The sequence below is a fragment of the Poecilia formosa genome, unplaced genomic scaffold (assembly GCF_000485575.1).
Source record: "Poecilia formosa unplaced genomic scaffold, Poecilia_formosa-5.1.2 Scaffold343, whole genome shotgun sequence".
NCBI lineage: Eukaryota > Metazoa > Chordata > Actinopteri > Cyprinodontiformes > Poeciliidae > Poecilia > Poecilia formosa.
The window spans coordinates 370,597-387,461 of record NW_006800282.1 but is presented as its reverse complement, the minus strand read 5'-3'; the positions used below and the strand labels follow the sequence as shown (position 1 = coordinate 387,461).

At 38.0% G+C, this 16,865-nt stretch overlaps 1 protein-coding gene and 1 long non-coding RNA gene across 3 annotated transcripts in view; one reads left to right on the top strand and one right to left on the bottom strand.

Annotated features, from left to right (window-relative positions):
- LOC107833202 (uncharacterized) overlaps positions 1-15,183 on the bottom strand; it is an 18,843-nt gene extending 3,660 nt beyond the window's left edge. The window contains exons 1-2 of the long non-coding RNA XR_001658911.1: positions 15,100-15,183; positions 11,070-11,073 (exon numbers count right to left, since the gene is read on the bottom strand). This is a non-coding gene — a long non-coding RNA (uncharacterized LOC107833202). The remainder of the gene's footprint in view (positions 1-11,069; positions 11,074-15,099) is intronic.
- Positions 2,073-15,104, top strand: LOC103153237 (sodium-coupled neutral amino acid transporter 9-like). Of its 2 annotated transcripts, none has more exons than XM_016661794.1 (12): positions 2,073-2,159; positions 4,939-5,082; positions 6,344-6,473; positions 6,709-6,827; positions 6,915-6,978; positions 7,103-7,196; positions 8,664-8,834; positions 9,521-9,580; positions 12,004-12,210; positions 13,119-13,226; positions 13,681-13,787; positions 14,556-15,104. In XM_016661794.1, the coding sequence occupies exons 2-12, from the start codon at positions 4,985-4,987 to the stop codon at positions 14,688-14,690; spliced, it is 1,293 nt and encodes a 430-aa protein (XP_016517280.1). In that variant the 5' UTR covers positions 2,073-2,159; positions 4,939-4,984; the 3' UTR covers positions 14,691-15,104. The 2 variants fall into 2 exon arrangements, with proteins under 2 accessions (XP_016517280.1, XP_016517281.1); XM_016661795.1 differs by lacking the exon at positions 2,073-2,159 and adding an exon at positions 2,261-2,464.
- Positions 15,184-16,865: the final 1,682 nt, after the last annotated feature.

Here is a 16,865-nt window from a genome sequence, read left to right as displayed (position 1 = left end):
CCACACCCATATCACTTTTATCAGTTGCCTCAGTCCTCGCACGCACAACGGTTAAAATAATTAAAGAAATACTAAAAATATATATTATGACAATTAACTAAAAGTATTCAAATAAATAATTATAAAAAAAACAAAAAAATTTAATTTAAAAAAATTTTTTTTTTTTTTTAAAATTACATTTTTAATGGACCTGACCCAGAACTTTGTCAACACTATCTATCCATCCATTTTCTGAACACCCTTGTCCCTCAGTGGGGTCGGGAGGGGTGCTGGTGCCTATCTCCAGCTAACGTTCCGGGCGAGAGGCGGGGTACATCTTGGACAGGTCGCCAGTCTGTTGCAGGGCAACACAGACACACAACCATGCGCACACACACACACACACCTAGGGGCAATTTAGACAGACCAATTAACCTAACAGTCATGTTTTTGGGACTGTGGGAGGAAACCGGAGTACCTGGAGAAAACCCACGCATGCACAGGGAGAACATGCAAACTCCATGCAGAAAGACCGGGGCCGGGAATTGAACCCAGAACCTTCTTGCTGCACGGCAACAGCTCTACCAACTGCGCCACTGTGCAGCCCTCAACACTATCTAACAAAAATAAATATAAAATTATTTTTTAATGACCCTATTAGTGATATTTTTTACTCAGTTTTAAAGACAAATGCTTCTTAAGAAACAAAAGAAATATTATTTAAAACAAAAACACCATAAAGTCCATCTGACGGAGTTGACAGTGCATCACGGAGTTGACAAAGAACTGAAGGTTGTCACAAACTAGTGAGTAAAATGTAATATTTGATACATGTGAAGTAATGCCATTGATGTAAAATACATTAAAATGAATTAACTGCACATTTAAGTGAGATTTGTCAACACTATCACAGAAAGAGTGACACTGTCAGTTAAAAACTCTGATGGAGTTGACATCTGACGGAGTTGTCAAAATGCTAAACTACCTCAATTTATATGATGTTATTCTGAAGGAGGCCATATTGTAGCTCATCGGGTCCATTAAATCTTAACAGTGTACCAAAATTAAGCTTTTATTTCACAAAATGTCATCAAAATTTTATAAATTGTCAGTTATGGAGTTGACACATCATGGTTGTGACAAACAACTTAGGAATAAAACGAAGAAAAAACTAAATAATAACATAAGCTAACTAGACCTGCTTAGCCATCTTAGCAAAAGAAGAGAAAGGAGGTGGTCATGGGGTCCTCAGAAGTTCTGGTGCCCCCAAATAATGCCAGATTTTTTTTATTTTATTTTTAATTTTTTTTACATTCTTTTAATGTCTGACGGTGACAAAAACTTGGGACAAATTTTAACTGAGTTGGAAAATATATAAAAATTATTTTTAATTCAATTTATTGATACTTTTATAATTATTTATTTGAATACTTTTGTTTAATTGTCATAATATATATTTTTAGTATTTCTTTAATTATTTTAACCGTTGTGCGTGCGAGGACTGAGGCAACTGATAAAAGTGATATGGGTGTGGGGTCGGTTGGACCCCATTTGTAAACAAGGGTTAAGCTATTACAATGTGTTGAGACAAGGGATTTTACAGACACCATCCACCTACTACAATGTTTAAAATAAAACCTATTCAGCAAACACCAGGAAAACATACACTGTTGTGCTCACATGGCCCAGGTTAGTTTAGTCAGACATTTGAAAAAAAAAAAATAAATTTTGTGTATATTTTATTCAAATTTTGTGCTTTATCGATAGGATCTGTTTGTCCCTGTTCTCAAGAATCACTGGTATATATGTATATAGATTAATTTTTTAGCCTCTAGTGTAGAGCTGTACCAAACTGGAAAGACGCTGGGCTTTAGAAAGTAAGGAACGACCAGCGATGGATAAATCTTTCTTTATGCACATATTAAATTTCTTCTGGACTAAAGCAACAACGGGGTTTAAATTTTCATTTGACCTTTGGTTTTCTTCTTTCGTAATAGAAATACCAAGATTTTTACCTTTATATTTGACTCGGGAGTCTGCAATATTTACTTACGCGGCCCTGCATGTGACGTCATTGCACGTGCTTGACAATGAATTTGATTGGATGACGCTCAGCATTTTCGGAGTGTTGTGTAGCTGTGGAGCTAACGCCGCTTTATTTCCTCTGCGCTGGTCCACAGGTTAGTAACTTTATAAGGTTGGCCTTTTCCGGAACATTTCGCTGTGTTTACACTACCGGAGACAGGAGGCCGCGGCTCCTTCGACGTTTCACTAGCAGAAAAACTTTAAATTGGAAGCTTTAGCTGTGACAGTAGGGTCGAAGTCAGGTAAAACACGGGAAGCTGCAGTGTGTTACCCACACATTCTAATATTGTTGGCACTTAAGAGCGCAACGACAGGAACTGTGGTAATATGCGCTGGGAGGAATGGCGATGAGAAGCAGGTCCAGGCCACCTCAGTTCTTGCCAACTGGTTCTGCGGTTCGGTAAGGGGGCGATTTGGGGTTTCAGATAATAAGAGAACATCTGCTTCCAGACGCTGCTGCCTGGGAGCGCGCGCATCCAGCTGGTCACACGGATAAGCAGATTGCGGATAGTTGTTTAAGTTAATCAATAGTCTTGTGAATTATTCTAAACTAGGATAGATGGTTTGTTCTAATTATTGTTTTAGATCTAAAATAAAAGTATTGTTTTTTAGATAAAGTCTAAAACCAGTTAGACTTTGTTATGTAACTTTTAGATAAAAACATCTAAAGTAATTTTTAATACACAGTTGTTATCAAGCTCAGACAGGGACGATCACCGAGGGTTTCTAAACTGCTCTGATTATATCAGTACACAGAAATGACCTAACCTTTGTTGTCACTGATTGTCACTCACTGGATTTTTACTTTAATGCCTTTTGTGTTTGATGTTTTATTGTTAATAATCTAATTATGCACAAAAGATTACCATCACAGCTTCAGATCTTCATGTTAAATGCTGATGTTGACTAATTGGATGACTAAATATCTCACAATTTGAATGGGATGTTCTGTAGTTCCCTTTTCTTTGGACTTCCTTATTTTAAACATCTGAGTAAGATAGTTTCATTGTGGTCGTAGACACTGAAAAGTTTTTTTTAAACTTTCACCTGAATAGCCTTCTCAGAAGTGATGTGGAGTCCAACTCACTTAATCAAATCAGGCTAGTGTGCAGATCAAGCCATGTTTAAGGAAAATTATTCAATACTTAGCACAATAAGTGTGTTTTAGCATAAAAGCTGTGATGTACTGCAGTTTCACCTTAATGCAATAAAAGCATTAGGTGCATAAGATGCATCCATAAATCGGCCAGCCTACAAATCAGCCCAGATTTTCTACTTTTGGGAGATTGGTGAAGGGCCGATGCTTACATGTGAAGCCGACCTGATTCATCCATCTCATCTGCCTCAGCAAAGGTCTAAAATCAGCTACTGCCCTCTTTTAATCTGCTGTGAGAGGTTTGACTGCCAGGCCAGACCACCAGGTCATGTCTGCATGTTACAGTTAACAATAGTCACTCCACTGTCACTAACTCAGCGACTTTCTTGCTATATTTATCAACATTCAGATAAAAAAAATTCATTGTGGCCCAAAATTGGAATCCGAAGGTCAGACTTTTTATAGATCGGCAATCGGCCAAAAAACTGCAATCGGTGCAGCCCTACAAGCATGGCCTCTTTGGTAGTTTTCAACATGAAATCTCACTAAAACTAGCAGTTGTGAGCACAGACATTCCTCTTTTTACACAGCCTCTTTGTTTGGTTAAGAAAATTGTTCCCCAGAAATGTGAAGGTGTACAGTTTGCTGATAAAACATTCTCTTACACTGGTGGAACATGTTTTCAGTGGAGCTGTTTCTGTTGACTGTGATTTGTTCTGAAGAGCTTCATTTGGTCAGCTGCTGCATGACCATTTCATCTCATCCCTCCAAAATATGTTTGCTGTAACTTGGATTTACTGCAGGCACAAATACAAGGGAAATAATTGTGACTATGTTGTTAAGGCACTGATTTGATGACGATGTTTTTTTGGCTCTCTTTATCATTAAACAATGTCCCCTTAATTCTCTAAGCCTTGCTCTCACATACTTTTTATTATAGAATCCAAAAATAATTCTTCTAACTTTATCTGAATCATTTACTCTGTCTAGTTTACATGTGTAGGATAACAATGAAATATTGCATTGGTGGAGGTGGACAAAGCTAATTTTAAATATGAAGTTACAGTTTTTTCATCCAGTTTTAGAGTTTGCATAAGCTCCTCCTTTAAGCTCTTTAGAGCCACATGAGTGGAAGATGTGTGTCAGTGAAACAAACTGAGTACTGAGCAGGGAATATTATTTAAATTACCTAATTTTGCCTTTCTGTTGTTCCATTATAAAAAAAATACAGATGCTGAGGTAGCGCAGCACCCAGTGAACTTCTAAAGACACTGTTGGATAAACTCTAGATGCGGCTTTGAGTCCATTAGTTTGTAGAACCTGATGATAGAAGCTGCTGTTGTAATGGACAAAGTTTCTGTGATGTTTAGCTTGGTAACAACAACACTGCTGTTGAGTGGATTGGTTGGGAACATCTCTGGTTTAAACCTGTCTAAGTCACATTAGATAAGTTTAAACCAGCCAGCAGGCTCTCTCTTCCCAGCATAAACTTAGAAATCAACTGGAATAGAAATATCCTTTGTTGCCCCACAGAGGGGAAATTCAGGTGTAAGAGCAGCATCAGATCTGTAGTTTCACATAAACTTGTGTCCCACATCACTCCGAGAGAATTGAATGAACTTTACTATGATGGGAAAAAACTTCTGGGTAAATTGCAGTCAATAACTTCTGTGCAATATTCAGCAATAATATTGTTATGCTTCATAATATAATTTCTTTGACATTCTGTTGTTGAAGTACTGGTTGTTCTTAACGTGAATCTTCCTCTGTCCTTCCAGACAGGTGATGAGTTGAAGGCTGAAGCCTGGCTGATTGTTAGGGACCATGGAGGATGACTGCAGGCCTCTGCTGGGCCCAGATCCCACTGGGGAGAGCCCCTCCCACAGAGGCTCAGCTGGGTCATTGGACATCAGAACTAAACGGTAGAGACCCCAGAACCTCTGTGTGCTGCAGAAGGTCTGAATACCAAAATTGGCTATTAGTGGTGAAATATCAAAGACTTCAAAGGTTTTTAAAATGGCTGAATGTACTGAAGCAAACAGTGGTCCATTCTGAGATGAGAGGATAGTTTTGCTTTCCAGATGGATTTGGTTTTTTAGAAACCAAATCTAAAAAAGAATGTTTCTCTGCAAAGTTTAGAATGGACAACAAATTTCTTTGAGTTACGGTATATAATTCATTTTAATATTCAAGTCCAGTTATTTATAATTAAACTAATTGAAACATTGGGGACCATAAACTGTTCAGCTGTGTCTTTCCACCAGGAGGAGGAGTGTAAGGCTCCTGGCCCGACCCATAGCCAGATATCTTGTGTGGTCATCCGGTAGACATACCTAAAATAAGGATTTAGTCACAACTGTTCATAAGCTCAGTTACTTTTCTATTTTAACAAATGTTTTCTGTCTTCTGTAAAATTAAATAAAATAAAGTTTTAAATGTCAACCTCTGGAAATTCAGAGACATTTAGGATTTTCAGTATAAAAGCCACCTAGTTCAGTTTTGGAATGCTTTTAGTGCATGTGTTTTTTTCCTTGAGGGTATTGCATGATAATAAACAAACATGGTGCTTTTCTAGGAAGCTAACTCTATGATGGACTTGTGAGATTGGCACCACCTTGGCATAATTCCCCTCTCTGTTAGCAGTTTGTGTCAGTTTAAATCCAGTTAGGTATTTCACAGGGACCAACAAGTTTCTAGCACATTAAAGATTACAAACACACCCTTTCACAGCTCACAAACAGTTTTTGTTTTTACTCAGGGAATTTCTGCAGAACAGTAGTACAGCATAGTATGGTATGACTGTTATCAGTTGGACACTGTTCACTGTTCTGACTGCAAGAAGCTGATCTGTTAGGCAGCCCAGGTTGCCTTACTAGTGTCCTTGCTGGGCCTTCTCTCTCTTCTTTTCCTCTTGACGCATAGACTCTGTGTGGTTCTGGTCAGACCAGTTCACCTGCACATCCAGCACTGGGATCCATGGTGATTAAAGCAGGTACTGGTACTTGTAGCAACAGGCACCAAGTCCTGCTGGAAAATGCAGTCAGCATGAGGTGCTGTAAGATGTTCTAGCATATTCTTTGCTGACTTTGGACTTGATAAACATTCTGAACTAGCACCAAGTTGTTTTGGGGAATTTAAATTAAAAGTAAAGGTGGCAATGCTGTGATTTGTGTGGTGTTGCAGGCCTTTCTATGTGGAGCCCAGGAACATTGTAAGTGATGACCCTCAGGAGAGGATCTCTGCTGAGGCTGCCATCCTGAACAGTAGAGTCCATTACTACAGCAGACTGACAGGGTCCTCTGACACAATGCTGGTAGGTTAAGTCACTTTGTCGCTATAGCAAAGAATGATTTTAAATGACATTTAATTTCCTGGCTTACTGTATGCCAATAAAATTGGAGAAGAAATGATAATAAAATGGCTGTTTTATGTTTTTCATATTGTCATCATTGCTCCAGCTGTGAATTAAAGCCATGTGAATGTTTGTCTTTATTTCTCTGAAGATGTCATTGATTTGAAAACGTTGATGTTTTCATTTGCTCCTCCAGAGTCCTCCAAACCATGTGATCCCCACAGCAGAGGAGATGTATGTCTACAGCCCTCTCGGGACGGCTTTCAAAGTTCCAGACAGTGAGCAGGCTGCTAAGAACCCCAGCATTGTCACCATGTAAGATCTCACTGCTTCAGTCAGCGTCACTGAACGTGGAGCCCTCGTCTTCAGGACTTTGATTCCCTTGCGTGTGTTTCCGTGCAGCTTTGCCATATGGAACACCATGATGGGGACGTCCATACTCAGCATACCATGGGGTATTAAGCAGGTCGCCTACCTTTTACTGTTTTCCTCAGTTTGTGGCTTTATGCTAACATTAAGTCAGCTGTTGCTGGACATAGATTTTTTCCTGAAAATTGAATAGACTTTTTTTATTCACTTAATTTCTTCAGGCTGGTTTCACTCTGGGAATCATCATCCTCATCTTCACTGGCCTGCTAATGCTGTACTGCTGTTACATTGTCATCAAATCACCAAAGGCAATTAGTAAGTCCAGCAGTATCTCTTCTGCTTTAGTCCTCTCCTTGTTTTGCTTTAATGAAGTAAGGGATGATATTGTATTGTACAGGATAGATGTTCTTTTTTTTTTTTTTTTTTAATCTGAACAAACTTGGTCTGTACTATCCTTCATTAGGAAAACAACGTTACCATTTAGGACTTTATCACTTTGCTGTTATTCATCATTAAGCGGTGGCTTAATGAACTGTGAGGAGGTGACTATAAGAGCTTAAAGAAATTCCTTAGTGTTGTTTTGAAGCATGATTGAAGTCCAGTCTTGACATTTTGTGAGAACTATGAATGGTGAGTAAAATTGGGAGGCCCGTTATCTGTTGATGCGTTCATTTTATATCGTGGTGTAGTAGTTTCACAGGTTCTGGTTCTGGTTCTACTAGTTTCCACATATGATGTGACAAGACCCTAGGGCATTATGCTCCCACTGATATGAAGGGCTACACAATAAATTATCATGGAAATATCAGTGTGTGCAACATTCATATCAAAATGACTGCTTGTAGTTGGCTAATGTATTCCAGGTTCTGTTGACTTGTGTTTTTCATGCTAGCATAATATTTAGCCTGTTGGACAGATATTATGTCCAACTGGCACATCAAATCTGTGCCAGTTGGACATATCCCACTGACACTCTACCCTGGACAGAGTGTCAGGGCAGCAGATGTTCACATCAGACACTAATGATCTTCTCCAAAATGCTAAAGGTCACAGAGTGATGGAAGGACAGATGATGGATAGAGGGAAAAAAAGAAGTCAGCTACACAATTTCCTCACGTCATGCAGCTCTACTGATATTAATAAATTAATGTTGTGGAAACTTAAATGTAGAATCTGTTTCTTTAATGGTCTGAAGAGTGCAGTCAATGGTGAGAACAAACAAAAGCGTGAAGAGTGATCTGGTCCAAGTCATTCTTTCTCTTCACATTCTCACAAAACTTTTTCTGACAGAGTATTTCTCAGGTTGATGATTTTATGTACTACTTAATTATAACAAAATGGTGCAGGAATCTAGAGGGAGCCATATCTCTGTAGATTTACTAGGTAAATAGCCTTCTGGTGTAGTTTTCACCAAACATTTTTTTATATCACCGTCCTTCCATTTCTAATGTTTCTCATGAGCTTTACTGAAGATGAGTGCAGGTCTTTCCAGGAAACTATTCATCCACTGTGGACATAGTGCTGCCACCTGTTTGTGACTATGTCCTACTTTGAGATTTTCCCAACCTTCTATTCTGTACTGTTCAGACATGCTGGTAGACACCAAATAGACACCAAGTTTTCAGATTCATTTTAAAATTCCTTATGTGTAAACTCAACACATTGTATCTTTGTGTTTTTAATATCCAGCAATGAGGTATTGTGTCTTAACTAACAAGGGAATATTCCTCTGGAAAAGAAATTTAACTGATATGCTCTAAAATACTGTGCTGTTCTGCTCAGGGGGTGTGGACACATCCAGCTGGGAATTCCCTGATGTTTGCAGGTTCTACTTTGGAAAGCTTGGCCAGTGGTCCAGCTTGGTCTTCTCCATGGTGTCTCTTGTTGGAGCCATGGTGGTATACTGGGTCCTAATGTCCAACTTCCTCTACAACACTGGGCAGTTCATCTACAGTAAGCTTAAACATGACCGTAATGTTCCATGTTTACCCTGTTGTCTTAAATCTTGTCTGGTATGTGCTGTTGTGTGGAAGTTTTCAAATGATCTACCAAAGTGCAACATTGCTGCTCATAAACATGTAATTCCAAAGTCTGATAGCAGTTTTTCTTTACGGGTTTGTTCGTGAAGTCATGTGGGCCATGTCCACTTCAGATTGCTAGTTTCCATTTTTGCCTCAACGCTTGCTTCAGCAAATCTAAAATGCTGACTCAGCCCTGATTGTTCAGCTCATACATCCTCTTGAAAGTGGCTCATTCATTTAAACTGGAACCAGAAACGTCTTTAAGGGCTGACTCTTTATTGTATTTGAAGCTGTAGGCAGGGAGTTGCTTTGATCATGCAGCTATCAAGTCACATTAAGGTCATGCGACCATTTTTAACAATGTATAAAAATTTTATCTTGGGCAATATCTGTACTCAGAAGTTTGAGCTGTTCACACATATCCTCATTAAAACATTTTAAAAGATTTATTCTTTGAGAATGTCTAGGTGTTTGACTGAACACCTAGACCCTGGCCCTGTATAAACATGGATTTAGTTAACTATCCAGCAGTGGTTTGAAATAAAAAATAATTTTACATTGTGAAAGTGAATTCATAAATGAGTGTTTTAAATTCTTCTTATTTTTTCATGTCTACAGACCACGCTCACAACGTCAGCACATCCGATTCAGAGTATGGAACCAATGGTTCTGACAGAGGTGAGGAACCTGCATCAGGAAACCTTTACTTGTAACATTTCTGAGTAGTTTTAAAGACTGTTCTACACCAACAACCATATGCTTTCAATTAGTTTTAAAAAGAGTTGATTACCATTCTTGAATGCAGACAAGAAGAGAAATCAATTTTCATTTATGCTTTCTCTATTTCTCTTTCTTATGATCAGATATTATTTTGGTGCATTACATGAGATTTCTAAACCCGGCAAAAGTGATAAATCTGAGAATGTTTTTTTTATTTTTTTATTTTTTATTTCCTTTGGGTCTTAAAAACATTTTTTTTTTTTACAACCAGGCTCCAAGATTTGATGTACTGTTTTAGACCCTAAAGTTCTATTTATTAACAGGTTTAGCTTGTCACAAAAGGTTATTCCTGACTATCTACTCAAAATGCATGATAAGGTAATTGTGCTCAGTGAAATATGAAATATTTTGCAGATTTTAGCATCTTAAGAGCAAAATATTTATAATTAATTCGCACATCTGGAATAATTTTATTTGATGTATAATGAACCTGTTGGTGTCACCTTAAAGGTGGCATCCACCATATGGTGATGTCACATGGTACTCTATTCATTAATTAATTAATTAATTAATTAATTAATTAATTAATTAATTCATTCATTCAATTCATTCATCCATCAATGGCTGAAAGAAGCACATGGACCTAGGCAAAATTCCTGATCACTTCCACAGAGTTACATTCACCAATCCCACTTCAGAGTTTGCTGTGGTTAAATCAGTGCTATTTGAAGCAGGCTCTGGCTCAGGGATGTGATGGTTAGGCTTACACACTCAGGCCAACAGCATGGAATGAACAGAGTAGCAGTGGTGTTGGTGCTAAAAGTTTTCTGCAGCACACCCTACCCTCCTCTGTATGTGTTCTCTGATGATGTGTGAACGAGGCTGCTAATTCAGATCTTTTGCCTAAAAGGAATTCTGTGTGTTTTGGAGCAAAGAGGATCCTTCACAGCCATCCAGGTTAAAGGCCAGGCTCTGTGATGATGATAGGTTTTTATTTCACCTGTCAAACCTTTTTACACATTCTCATTCTTTCCCCTTCTTCACAAACTGCTTTCCTGTCTGACCACTCTCGGATAAAAAAATCTTAAAAACAAACAAAAATCTTAAAAACAAACAAAAGAACATCAATAATGATGTAAACAATGACATGCAAAGTAATTATGCTCAAATTTGCATAAATGTTAGTTTATACATTACACAAATCCAAAAATCTAAAGTGTCCAATCTTTAAAGTCTATTTCTTTAAATGCAGACTCAACCTAGTCAATAGTAGCAGTAGTTCATAAGATTACTCAAGTAAAAGTAAAAAGTACAGTGCAGTAAAACTACTTTAAGTACTCTCCCCCCCCAAAAAAAAAAAACATTACTCAAGTAACTGAACCAGAACTTGAACAATCAAATAAAATTTAATTGAGTGATTTGATTTGGTTGACTGATTGAGAACTACCCACCTCTGAACATAGATAACAAATTTATTAGCTTGTTTTTGTTAATGAGCTTAGTGTGATGTACTGGCATGTATTATCTAGTCATCGTTTTACTAACATCATCAACATCCAACAACATTCCTCAACTCATTCAACTTGTTTAGAAAAAACTGTACAAAGCTTTTTGCCTGTTGCTGGTTTGCTTCAAGATTCTAACACACACGATGTGCAAGTTGGCACAGCAGCATGTCTCCATCTGTAAAACCAGTGCAGGCGTCTTGACGCTCATGTTATGTACAACGATGACTTGGGAAACTACTTTACGACATATTAACAGATTAAACATTTGTAACAGCTGAAAAATGTGTGGGGGATAGAGGACACAGCTACAGTGTGGGAGTCCATATTTTATCAAATCAAGATGAAAATAATAGAAACTTTGCCTCTATGACGTAACCCCTCCATCCCACCCCCCAAAAAACAAACAAAAAAAAACAAAACAAACAATCACACTCACATAAAATAAACTGCTTCCATCCCAAGGCAGGTGTGGCTGACTCTGTGGGCGGGCAATGCCCGCCCATGCTGCCAGGGCAGTGGGTGGAGCATGTAGAGAGTAAGACTGCATCTCTTGTCTGAGTTGTTGTTTAGGTACCAGCTTAGAGAGAGAATATTTATGAATATGTACCCCCAAATAAAACTATGGCCACCACTGGTATAACAGCCCAGTTCCACCACTGACCCTACCCCACACTTCAGGAATGAAATAGATATTGTGGTTAACTGAAATGAGGGTGACTCGACCAAATGTAAAATATGTGAGGTTTGTGCAGTGAGGTGAAAAGTAAAACCCAAATTAAAGTGTAGGTATCTGAATCTTTCTAATTGTGTATTGTTAATAGTGTAATTGTTTTAATTATGCTTGTGGTGATGTCTTGTTGATGTGTTCGCCAGTTATCTGCCCATACCCTAAAACTCACCCTGGAAGAAATGACTCCATGACCAGTCTGTGTGGCAGCTCCTCTGCGAATGACTCGTCTGGGAGCAGCTTTGATCACTACTGGAGTAAAACCAGCACCATCCCTCTCTACCTCATCATCCTGCTGCTGCCACTGCTCTGCTTTCGCTCTGCCTCTTTCTTTGCCAGGTTCACTTTCTTTGGTAAGTGGAGCCCAAGCTCCTGGGATGCTTTCAGGAAGTTTTGGCATTTATCCAAAAATTTGGGACTCAGTGAGCGAATAGTTTGTTCTTCAGCTACCTAGCATAGATTTTTATTAGAAAGATTAGAACTCAGCATTTTACCATATGTCGAGTGTTCAGCACATTCTTTGGTCCTTAATTGTAACACCACTGCAGTCTGGAGTAAAACCAGACAAGTCAGTGACCAGACCTGTCACTGACGTATATGCTATAGTGTTGAAAAGGCCACCCTCTTCCTCCTATGATAATAAATGAAACACAGTCTGCTTAAAGTCAGGACTTAAAGTCCAGAACATAATATTGTGTTGTAGCATCAGTCTGAGGCCTCTGTTGGCCTGTATATGACAGTATGGCTGTTGCGCAATTAGCTGGTTATGTGGTGACAGCTTGCTGTTTTAGGCAGACATCAGCACAGAGCCTCAGTAACTTGTCAGTCTGGATGAATGAGTCAGAAGAAGGAACTGCATACCACTGGAACATCCACTCCTGGGAAGGTTGGCAGCCTTCCTAAATGTTTCCAGCTGTTTCTGTTAAATAACAAACTTCCAATTGTTTAGAAATGATCTTATTGCAACTTGCTGATTGAGGCGAAGCATCAAACAGCTACTTTTACATATGTGGTCACAGCTGCTGATGTTGATTTCATTAGGTACTTTAATGTGCATCATCTGACCCATTGATGGACTCCATGGCTGTCCATCAACGATGTATTGATGTATCAAAAGCTACTAGCTTACTGTCAGTTTATTCTTCACTTATGTAGCATTTCTATAATTACATAGTAATTAGTAGTTGTAGTCAGTGTAATTAATGGTTTATACAATCTACTTGTTTGTCAGTTTTTCCAAGGAATTTTCTGTTTCTTCTAGGCACTATATCAGTCATCTATCTGATTGTGCTGGTCACAATCAAAGCTTCCCACCTTGGCTTCCACCTAGAGTTCCACTGGTTTGGTCCATCCCAGTTCTACGTTCCAGGTAGATCTGCCATTCCTCAGTCCTGTTCTGCCACAGCTGTGACAAATGCTCACGCTTTTATCAACATTGTGCTAAAAATGTCCCATGTACCTGCTAACCATGTTGAATGAATTACTTTTTTTTTATCTTTTAGATGAACATGGGTGGGGGAGATTAGAGGATGTTTTTTATTTTTTTATTTTTTTAAATACTACTTCTTTTTTAAATAAAAAAAAATCTAAAAAGTTTATCTGGCTGTTATATTACTTTGATCTTTTGTTCTTTTTAACCTAAAACTAAAAACAAGTCTTTAAAATGTTTTAGATGTAGTGTTTACCAAAACTGGATAGACCACTAAATATATGAACATACCAGCACAGTGATCTTTGTTTTGGTGAAATCTGTCTTGTATATGAAGATCTTGGTTGTGATGCTTATGTTTCGTCTAAGACTTGTGATTTTCCTCTTCCTTCAGAGTTCAGGTTGTTTTTTCCTCAGCTGACTGGTGTCCTCACCCTGGCCTTCTTCATTCACAACTGCATCATCACATTGATGAAGAGCAACAAAAACCAAGAAAATAATGTGAGTCTGTGCTCAGTTACTGTTGCTGACAAAATTAGCGGGACAAGCTTTTCTGTGGTTCTGGCTGGACCAATAGACCAATCAAGAATTTGGAGGAAAATGACCTTGAAATTGATTAGACTTATTTTTCTGTCTTTATTTTCTTTATTTGCCTTACTATTTCAACAAATGCAGATGGAAGAAGTAGTGAAGAAATTGGTTTGTTAAATATTTTAGGTCCTTTCAGCCTGGGCCCACTGATTTTATTACAATTCATTTTATTAAATATCTAAAGTATAACAGAATGTTAGGTTAGGATACTACCACATCTGGTAATATTGCCTTTTCCACTGAGACGATTCCTGTAAAAATATGAATGACCGTCTGCTCCAGATGTTTAGTGGGTCCCATTTTAAGTAGACTATAATGCTGCTAGAACCTGTTGCTCAGGCAGTATTTCATTAATCCTAATACACTTCAGTAGAAAAGTGCAAAGGTTTGAATCTTTCTTCTGGAATTCAAATATATTGGCCCAATAAGTGAATAACATTTTACATCTTTGCAATCTGTTTGAATCAACTCCATAAATTACATAAAGTGATCAAGTTGTGTAGAAACTGTCCACCAACATCTGTTCAAGGTGGAAAACAACAGTAGATCACCAACCAGGTCAACTACTTTTCATCAGCGTTTAGGATTTTTATTGTTAATTTAAACCTAGTTTTGATTCAAACTGAGTTCAGGCTCAAACATTCCACATGGATCCTTTACAGTTTTTCTTCCATGCAGGTAAGGGACCTGTCCTTGGCTTATCTTCTTGTTGGAGGGACATATATGTATGTGGGCGTGTTGATCTTTGCTGCCTTTCCCTCACCTCCTCTCTCCAAAGACTGCATTGAACCAGTAAGACGTAAACTTGTTTGATTTTTTTTTTTATAAATTTTTTATATCTCTTTGAATTATTTTTCTAAACTTTATACATTATGTACAGAAAGGTCACTTTTCTATATACTGTAGCATTAAAGCTAAATCAACACATCATAAACATAGTACTGTTTTATCTCGTCTTGCCAACATCCAGTTATGTTTTTAGTTATTCTCATGTGTTTCTGCATTAGTAATATTTCTTTAGATACCAATCAAGGTACTGTATGTAATATATGGAAAGCCATATACAAGTTCTGAATACAAGTTATCATGTATTCATTGTTATGCATTCAGAAGACATGAGGTTATAATGGTTCAGATGAAGTTCAATTCAGTTTATTTATATAGCACCAAATCACAACAGATGTGGTTTTAAGGCATTTTACAAAAACATAATTTCAAGTACAGTAAATTAAATTAATTATTCAAAGTGGATTAAAAGTTTCTAAGGAATCCCATCAGGTTGCATCAAATCATTGCCTGACAGCGTTCACTCCTCCTGGATGAGCATGTAGAGACAATCGTTTGCGTTGAATCACTGACTGTACAGCAAACCCTCATACTGAGCATGAGGAAAACTCCCTTTAATGGGAAGAAACCTCCAGCAGAACCAGAACCAGACTCAGTACAAGTGGCCATCTGCCAAGACTGACTTGGGGTTTGAGAAGACAGAACAGAATGAACAAGAAGAAACTGATGAACTGATGTAGGATTATTTTGATGTTCATGAAAGTAAAAAGTTCAAAGCAGGGAAGCTGATGGCAGCATTATGTCAGCCGATGCCCTCCTCCAGGAAGGAATCACAGCCAATCAGTACGCCAGACCAAGTGTAGCTTCAATGGAGAGAAAATAACAGAGAAAACAAATTTAACAGATGAAAAAACTGCAAATAATGCAAATTGGAGAGTAAAAGAAGAAAGTGAGAAAGTGAACAGTTCATCCTCTAGTAGCCTAAGTCTATAACATCATAAGCACAAATACATCAGGATAACCCAAGCTGGCCCAACTATAAGCTTTATCAAAAAGCAAAGTTTCAAGCCTCGTCTTAAAAGTAGATGAGTTCTGGGATGGGTAAAAATGGAGGAAATATATGTTAATGATTCCTAGTTGTCTTAGTCTGAAATATTTTAATGGTCTAAAACATTTTCCCTATTGACTCTTTGTTTGGTCCTAAAAAATATGTACTTGTACACAAATTCTATCTATAAAGTCATCAGAATATTTCCATCTCCCATTGGATCTCTTCAGGAACAAAAATATTATGAAGCTGTGGAAATANAGTGTGTTTTAGCATAAAAGCTGTGACGTACTGTAGTTTCTACCTTAATGCAATAAAAGCATTAGGTGCATAAGATGCATCCATAAATCGGCCAGCCTACAAATCAGCCCAGATTTTCTACTTTTGGGAGATTGGTGAAGGGCCGATGCTTACATGTGAAGCCGACCTGACTCATCCATCTCATCTGCCTCAGCAAAGGTCTAAAATCAGCTACTGCCCTCTTTTAATCTGCTGTGAGAGGTTTGACTGCCAGGCCAGACCACCAGGTCATGTCTGCATGTTACAGTTAACAATAGTCACTCCACTGTCACTAACTCAGCGACTTTCTTGCTATATTTATCAACATTCAGATAAAAAAAATTCATTGTGGCCCAAAATTGGAATCCGAAGGTCAGACTTTTTATAGATCGGCAATCGGCCAAAAAACTGCAATCGGTGCAGCCCTACAAGCATGACCTCTTTGGTAGTTTTCAACATGAAATCTCACTAAAACTAGCAGTTGTGAGCACAGACATTCCTCTTTTTACACAGCCTCTTTGTTTGGTTAAGAAAATTGTTCCCCAGAAATGTGAAGGTGTGCAGTTTGCTGATAAAACATTCTCTTACACTGGTGGAACATGCTTTCAGTGGAGCTGTTTTTGTTGACTGTGATTTGTTCTGAAGAGCTTCATTTGGTCAGCTGCTGCATGACCATTTCATCTCATCTCTCCAAAATATGTTTGCTGTAACTTGGATTTACTGCAGGCACAAATACAAGGGAAATAATTGTGACTATGTTGTTAAGGCACTGATTTGATGACGATGTTTTTTTGGCTCTCTTTATCATTAAACAATGTCCCCTTAATTCTCTAAGCCTTGCTCTCGCATACTTATTTTATAGAATCCAAAAATAA